An 8,669-nucleotide genomic window follows, 5' to 3' on the forward strand; every position below is an offset into this window, starting at 1 on the left:
GGGGGGTTATTTTCTTAAGATTAATCATAAAATTACGAGTTTAAAATCAGCTATTTTAATTCTATTATGGTATGGTGACAAAACTCTTTTTTTTTGACAGACCCTAAGGTTGTCACAGAGAGGTGTGATTTCACAGAGCTCATTCAGGGATATCTGACAGATAGCAAAAACATTTTAATGCGTCATTCCAAAAAAACAACATTGTTCAGCATACTACAAAGGAAGTTAATTAATATAGAACTAAAGTTCACAGGTCAGTATAGCCTATATATCTGCTATTTTACACTGGCTTCAGCATGACTGAGACTTTAGAGCTGGATTTGGCAACTTTATAATGATTGAATAATCTTGGGTCAGGAGCCACTGGCCATGCACTGAATCGAATTAGTTTTGAGCATACTCCGTTTCTCATGAATACAGTGTGCTCTGCCAACAACTGTGTTCTTCTTCCATGAACAGAAGATCAGATTGCAATAAGAACAAGGGAGATTTGATTCAATCCTGGTCTAAGCAGACAGCCTGGCATCCCAATCACGGCTCAATATCCTGCTGCTGATGTTATATTTCCCTCTGGGCTTTGTTCCTATTCACAGAGTTGATCTGTGCTGCATCCTAACACTAACGCTCCAGAGATTAGAATGTGGCTCACCTTAGCTTTCATTTCCTCCAGCTTTACTGTGGCGACTGTGCTGGCCTGTTGCTGCTGCTGGGTTTGCTTTTTGTCATCTCTTTGTGACCTGAGCAAACGCTCCAACCTGTGTTTGATCACCTAGGAAAGTGAGGGGGAGTCAGGGTGAAGAGGGCAGCAGGGAAAGTAGGACAAATGATGGCTATAAACAGAGTTTAGCAGCATCAGCAATTCTGTTGCTCAGCTCAGAGGTCCGGTCTTATCGGCTCTTATGGGAAATACTGCTCACAATGTAAAAAAAACACTGCAGGAGAAGAGCTATTGGTTAAAATGAATGGATGTGGAATTAGAAAAGGGAGCCAAAACAAAGCATGCTTACCTCATATACATAATCCAGAATCTCCAAGATGGTGAGAACACTGGCTCCTATAAAAAGACCCATCTGCCCACCAATGTCCCCTGAAAAAATATACAAATAAGAATAAGTAAGAATGATTTGCACATTTTCTTCAACATAAATTGTCATTTGAAACACATCTTCTTTAATATGCCATATTTCTGACTGAAGCGTTGTTATTGTTAACTAAAAGTACCGGTATTGAAATTGTTATTTTAATTGGAATAAAGAGAAAATATTAGATGAACAACTTAAAAGTTGAAGTATTAAAATTACTAAACTGAAATACAAATAAATTAAAGCTAAATACAAATATAAAAAACGAATAAAAAGAATAAAAATGAACATTAAAACTATAATAAAAGCTCATTCAAAATATTAATAAATACTATAATCATAATGGTATATCAATAGTACTAAAATAACACTGGACTGAAACAAGATTTTGGGTGATTCAATAGCCTGTGTGGCCTGAAATGATTTCAAGTCATTTATGAGAAAGAAAAACTTCTTATAATTAAAAAAAAAAGTATACAAAATGATACAAAGTCAAACGTTTTGTTTCTTGGGAACAATGTGCACCAATAAACTGTTCACAATAAGACCATGTGCATAAAAAAATTGATAAAGTCAGTTTTAATTTCCTATTGATTTAAGCTCAGAGATGCTCAAGTTTAGGTGCACTGAAAATTACTTTAAGATAGAATGAAGTGGTAAAATGAAGCATAACACCCACCTAATAATCCTGCAACGTCATAGGCTTTTTTCTGTTCTATTGTTTCATAATTTAGAGCTTCAAAGAAAATGTCCAAAACAAGGAAGTTGTCTCTAAAACAAAAGGACAATAAAACATTTGAGTAAATCATATATTTTCAGAATCAGTGCAGTATTATATCGGTTTTTAACTATATAGAAGGTGGAAAGGTTGCCACACCTGATGTAGTCTTCAGACTTGTCGTATTTTCTAGACAGATAGCGAGCCGAGCCTTTGCTGGGGATTTTAACCATGGACAGCTCTTTACCATAGCGCGTCAGGTTACAGGGAGTTTCACACAAGCATGTGTCACCTGAACTTGTCTGTAGCAGTGCTGCGAAGAGGACACACATGTCAGTTTAGAGCAGCAGACAGATGTGTGTGTGTGTGTGTGTGTGGGTGTGTGGGTGTGAGAGAGAGCAGGTGCTCCAGCCCACACCTGCACAGCCATTCTTCATTCATCAAACTAATGTGGAGAGATAACACCAGTGCTAAATAATCATCCATAAGATGCTTGAAACACACTCAGCATGCTGTTCAGATTTAATTTGGTTTCTGAAGGGCATCCAGAAGAGAGCACACACACTCACATACACACTCACACACACTCATGCTTCTAAATTTGGCAGAGTGTACACAGAATACACCACATATTTAACATTAATTCCCTCTTTTTATAATAAAATTTAGTAGACATGTCATGACACCGCCTATTTGATTTACACTATTACATGCAGATGTTGCAGTTTTGGGGAAATTTATCAAGCTTCTCATAATTTAAAGTTCAACTACCCTTTTAAAAAAGTCTCTAGGCACCCTACAAGCTACTAGTATAGCTAGCTACACTGAAGTTATTTAGATGGGCAATATTTTGTTAAATAGCCTTATATAAAGAAATATAGATTTCATATAGAGTGCATATTAAGTATGTATAACTACCATTCAAATGTTTCTAAAAAAAATCTCTTATGCTGATTTATTTGATTAAAAATAAAAATAAAAAAATAAATATAAATTTATATAAATAAATATTATATATTATAATTGTTATATTACAATTTTAATATATTTTTTTATTATATTTTAAAAAGTCATTTATTCCTGTGATGGCGAAGCTAAATTTTCAGCATCTATTACTCCAGTCTTCAATGTCACATCAAATTTGCTGATTTGGTGTTTAAGAAAAATTTCTTATTATTATCAATGTTAAAAAACAGTTGTGTTGCTTAATATTTTTTTAAGAAACCATGACATTTCTTCCAGTATTTTTTGATAAATAGAAAGTATAAAAAACAGCATTTTTTTGAAACACAAATCTTTGTAACATTATAAATACATTTACGTCCACTTCTGATTAATTTAATGCATCCTTGATGAATAAAAGTATTTGATAAAAAAAAAAAATCTTACTGATTTAAACTGAATCTGTGATTTTTTTTGAAGTTATATATGAATCTCAGTGCTTTTAGATCAGATTTTAAGCAACCTTTTTAAATGTGTTAATAGGCTATGTTGTGGTGTTATGCATGTGATATATTTTTATCAGAAAATAATTAAAGTAACCTATCATAGTAGAGATTTCAGTTTGAATATTTGAATAGGTCAATCCAGTGAATGGTAGTACAGTCCATTCTTTCAAGATATATCTGGATTTAGTTCAACCACCCATTAAATGGGGTCGGGTTTCCTTTTGACTGCGGAGATAATTACATTTCTGGCTTATTAGATAAGGACTATCATAACTGTACCGATACATCTCTCATCATCAACTTTTCATGAGCCGCTCCATTTACGAGTGTCATAAAATCAGTGGAACAAGACACCTACAGCGGGCGATAACACCGTGAGGGTATCAGAGGGTAATGCACTGCAGGGATCTCCAGTTTAATGCTGCTCTGTAAGGGATGTCAAAGCGCTGATTCTCCTCCACGGACTGACTGAGTAATCCTGTCTCTCCCACCCAAGACCCCGCACAGAAACATCTGTTTATCTGGGATTTAATTATTCGTGCCCACTACCTCCAGAGATATTACACTCCAGGGCGTTAGCAAAAATGAAAAATGCTTGCTTACCAAGTGCTTTGTCCACACATTTGATATTGCTGGGAGTACAGATATCGGCATCTCCTGAGAAACAAAATGCATAATGACTCTGATCAATCACGAGCAAAATGATTGCTGTTATTGCACCGCCAGCCAAGAAAGAAAAAGCGTGAGCGGCAGAGAAAGAGACAGCACGCCTCTGCTTTGTTATTCATCCTAAAATGATGGAAGGCAGCGTGTGACTGAGGGAGATGGGTTCGCTTTCACCCCGCCTCCCTCATGACCATCAGTCTAGGGCTAATTGCACCCAAAATGGACTGATCCAAGCCCTCCCCAAAGGCACATTTATAAAGTCTTTAAAACCCAATCCCCATCGACACACAATACTCGCCACCCGAATCCATCAAAAGAGCAACCGGTTCGAGGAAATACATATGGCACCTAAGAGAAAATGGCCTTTGAGTTAATGCTTTTGGAACAGTCTCTCTTTTCAATTTGCATTATGGGAGATTGATATAGGAACATAAGGAGAAAAGCAGAGAAGCAGAGCTTACATTAGAGTCCAGCCACCAACAGTCACATGCTCTCTGAAAAGCCACACTGATAACAACAGTGGTGGAGTTAATTAGAAAAGAGGTTTCTGGGGACAGAGAAAGTCCACAAGTCTATACGTCGTCGCTTTTCAAAAGAGAAAATAAAGGTATTTGCTTTTTTTCCGCGGTTTTTCAGCTGCTTTGAGTGGAATGTAACGAATCAGCGGGTCCAGGTTCATCATTGCTGTCGGATTGCGATCATCTGAATTTTCCCTCCAAATGCCAAATGAACTACCCCAGCTCCTCGTATTGTGTGACTAGACAGTAAGTTAATTTAGAGACTTGCATTAAGCTTTCGGCTCCACTGCCTGGAGCAAATTAGATGAGAAGAGTTTATTCATTTAGTATTTTAGCAATTAGAAGAATACATTAGCGTGCTGATTAGGTTGAGTGGGAAATGAATGCAGCGGTGTAGCGTTACCCGGCATGTGCACCATCCTGCATTTGCACACACGCTGAACCTCAAGAGTCTCGCAGCGCAGGCGGCAGGCGCTGATACTGTAGGTATCGTAACCCGGGATCATCTGCTCACTGGTGGAGCGGCAGTTCCCCCAAGGCTGGGGCAGGTAGGTCAACTACACAGAGAGGGAGAGCAGTGAAGAGAACAAGGGAGATAAAGTGAGAGCGAGACAGACAGACAGAGAGAGATTGTAAGAGCAAGAGAGACAGAAAGAAAGAGATAATTAGTCCATGCGAATTAAGTATGCAAATAAGCAGCGTTCTCACAATTTTAAAGAGCATAAAAACTGAAGTGACTGACAAAAGAGCACGATTTTATTTGTATGTGACTTGATTTACAGAAGGAAAGCTTAATGAGCGGCTTGCCTTTAAAACAAGAATATTGCATTCAGTGCTCATTTTTAAGCACGAGATTGATCGCGTTACCAGTCTGACAGTTTCTAGACAGATCTAAGTTTTAAGAATGCATTGCCCTACATTTCAATATTTAAAGGACAAAATGTTGTGTTTGTAGTGTAAAAGTACTTTTGAACGCACTTCACCTTATCTATTTTCTGAATGCATGTTATTGATTGTATTGCGACAGATTCAACCATGCATACATTCCAAAATATCGTAAATGTTTTATCAAAATGGTCAGTCATGGAAAAAGCTGGACTTCTCCAATCATATAGGCCGCTTATACCCACCCTACAAGCTTGCATTCAGATCTGCCTCCATCCAGTCAACAACTGATGGATAGGACCAAGTCCCCAACCTACATTTTTTCTTTTACGATAATCTGTTTCACTTGGATGTTACAATACAGAAAAAAAAGGTCGCTACTTCTGTTTCATCTTTCAGGTCTATAGTTTACTAATTTTAGTGATTCAATATGCTACATTCTCCTGAAATAAATAAATAAATAAACTTGATATCATGTAGCACACAGATAAGTCAGAGTTTAGATTACTAGCCAGTTTACTAGAAGTCAGTTAGGGACATTTGAATGGATATAGAAATACTGTGATATACACATTTATAGTTCAACTTCACAAGCTTGGTGACCCTTCAACTGCCAGTCACTTTCTCAACTCTGAGTGTGTTTCACACTTGCAAAGAAATTCTTCTCTGCTAATTGCTTGCTTACTGGCTCCTATTTTTATTTACTTCTTCACTTTAATGTAACAAGAAACAAAATGTTTTCTCTGGAATTCTGTATGGCAAGAGCTGTGTAACAGCTATTTTAAAAATCTACTTTTGTAGAAAAAACCCCGTATGGTTTGGAACAACATGATGGTGAGTAAATGATAGGATACTAGACCATTAAGCTATCTAAAAACTGGGGGAATGTTGAGATGTGACTAGATTTAATTATAGGTGGTACTTAGACTGCAAAGTTTGAGAGTGATTCTAGGGAAGGGTTATACCCTTTGCTCTTGACAGGATACAAAGGTCTGGAATCCCGGAGAGACTCCAAAGCCCAGCTGATGGATGTAGGGCGGCTCATCCTGACTGTGGATCTGAACACGGATTCCTGCCTCTAAAGATGTTTCATCTGCAAAAAATAACAAGAGGATGAGCGAGACAGAGAGAGGGTAAGAAAGCACAACAAGCAATATGAACAATAAGCCTCACATATCCCGCTATCAATACAAATGGGAAAAACAACATCACAAATAAACCTTGAATTTAAACATGTTCATCTTAACAGATTGTGCAGATACACATCTGAGAACCATAAAATATGGAATGATTTGGCAACTTTCGAACTAGAAATCATCTTTGTGTGGCATTATAACTCACTTGTCTCTTTCCAGATAGGTAGATATTCATCCTGCTGGATATCCAACATGATCTCCAGCCCGTTTCCCATCCCTCCTTGCTTTGTCTTCCTGGCGGTTGTTTTGTTCCCATTGAAAGTATAGCATTTCCCGTATCTTGTGTAGACCTATGAAAAAACACCAATGACTAATTAAAAATGCAATATTCTCTTATTGAGGAGGACACAACAAGCTACACTCTTTGGAAACCATAACCTTTGTTTCTCTTAGATTTAATACTTTAAAAATGAACCTTTTGATCCCTCAAAGAGATGCCTTTTAAGACGCTTATGATTAATTGTGGAAAAGGTCACTTTAAACTTCAAAAGTTCTGAAGATTTTCCAACTCGCATGAAAAACCAAAAGAGACGCTGATTAAAAATGTGACAATTTATCATTCTGTCAGAGGGCATTTGTATCCGGTGGCATAACAAACAATGTTTTCTCTGTCTCATTCCTGTCATATTCATTTTGACAAGAGAGAGAGAGAGAGAGAGAGAGAGAGAGACAGTTCTACAAACCATACTGCATTATCATGCAATGCGTTTGTTCCTCAAACAAGAGGAAAATGAATAGTCCACATACTGAGAAACATATCCGCCTCCACAATGAAATCATTGCATCAAAATAATTGCTCCACATGGGTAATATTGATAAGAGATGACAAAATCAAAAGCAATAACTTCGGAAACTGGACTTAATATCCTTACATAAAGTACAGCCACTCAAAAAAAAAGGAAATAAATTAATACATTTTTTAAAAGCATGCAAATTGTTATTTATAGACCCTGTCTCTCTTCAAGCAAAAGTGACAAAAAGACTATTATTCAGGTACTCTGCAGGCTGACGCACAGGACTGCGTAATGAAATACTCAAAAGTAAAAGACAAAACCACTGACAAATAAATGTCAGGAGGAAATGGATCAACAAAAAGCACAGGTGGATGAAGAAGAACTCTAAATTGGTGTCCAGTGACTCAAAAAACAGACAAAAAAAAACGGTCACGAAAGATCTAGAAATTGAGGTTTTCGCTTCAGTCCTCGGGGCCCAACTCTTTCTGACCTTTTGTTCAGAATGTTTTTGGTTCCAATCTTTAGCTAACATGCCAAATCGAATCACTACCACAAATAAAAACAAAGCTTAAAATGTTGGATTGACTGAAAACACAGACAAAGAAAAACAGAAATCTGAGAAAGACCCTTGGCACTATGAAAACCCCATATGATGGATCATTAAGAGATAGTTCCTTACAAAAACGATAATTCTGTCATCATTTATTCAACCACATACCATTCCAAACCTCTATGGCTTTCTTTCACGAGACATTTAGCAGATGTTTAGCTGCTCTTGTCTAGACAAAATGGGGACCAGTGACCACTGCTGTCAAGCTCCAAACAATGTTGTTATTGTTAACTAAAATGAAAACTTTTTTTTTTGGTTAATTAAATAGAGCTGAAATAAAAGATAAATATTGAACTTAATTTAAAATAATAAATAAATAAAAATAAAATTATAAAATAAAATAAAAAAAGGTAAAATTTAAAAATGTTGCTTTGGCAACTAACTTAAAATAAGTTTAAGCTTAAGTACTAAAACAGGAATATTTAGAAAAACCTAAACTAATAAAAATGAAAAAGCACAACAAAATTACTAAAACTAATGAAATTATAACTGAAAATCTAAAAATAAAAGCTAATATTAATAAATACTGTAATATTAGTAATTGAAGCAGGGGCGTAATTTCCACTGGGGACAGGGGACATGTCCCCCCCCCCCCCACTTTTCAAAATCACGTTTGTGTCCCCCTCACTTTTTAAATTCGGATGTTATGATTTTTTTAACCGCACGCCGTCATCGCCACGGAGGAGCAGGACCGAGCAGGGCGTCCAGGAACGTCGCGTGCACACTCTAAATATAGCTGACTGAAAGTTCTAACGAGCAGGTATCGCGGTTGCGGCACATTCAGCGATGAAACGCCAGAAGCAGCAACAGAT

The 8,669-nt window shown here is 36.8% G+C and overlaps 1 protein-coding gene across 1 annotated transcript in view; it reads right to left on the reverse strand.

Annotated features, from left to right (window-relative positions):
- The window catches only part of LOC107571863 (acid-sensing ion channel 4-like), an 87,410-nt gene that overhangs the window by 3,196 nt on the left and 75,545 nt on the right, over positions 1 to 8,669 (reverse strand). The window contains exons 3-10 of the mRNA XM_016258246.1: positions 6,659 to 6,803; positions 6,283 to 6,410; positions 4,836 to 4,989; positions 3,852 to 3,905; positions 1,960 to 2,113; positions 1,762 to 1,853; positions 1,008 to 1,087; positions 650 to 769 (exon numbers count right to left, since the gene is read on the reverse strand). Coding sequence (XP_016113732.1) covers positions 650 to 769; positions 1,008 to 1,087; positions 1,762 to 1,853; positions 1,960 to 2,113; positions 3,852 to 3,905; positions 4,836 to 4,989; positions 6,283 to 6,410; positions 6,659 to 6,803 — 927 coding nt within the window. The remainder of the gene's footprint in view (positions 1 to 649; positions 770 to 1,007; positions 1,088 to 1,761; positions 1,854 to 1,959; positions 2,114 to 3,851; positions 3,906 to 4,835; positions 4,990 to 6,282; positions 6,411 to 6,658; positions 6,804 to 8,669) is intronic.

The sequence above is a fragment of the Sinocyclocheilus grahami genome, unplaced genomic scaffold, assembly GCF_001515645.1.
Source record: "Sinocyclocheilus grahami isolate Dianchi unplaced genomic scaffold, SAMN03320097.WGS_v1.1 scaffold1663.1, whole genome shotgun sequence".
In the NCBI taxonomy this organism is placed as follows: Eukaryota; Metazoa; Chordata; class Actinopteri; order Cypriniformes; family Cyprinidae; genus Sinocyclocheilus; species Sinocyclocheilus grahami.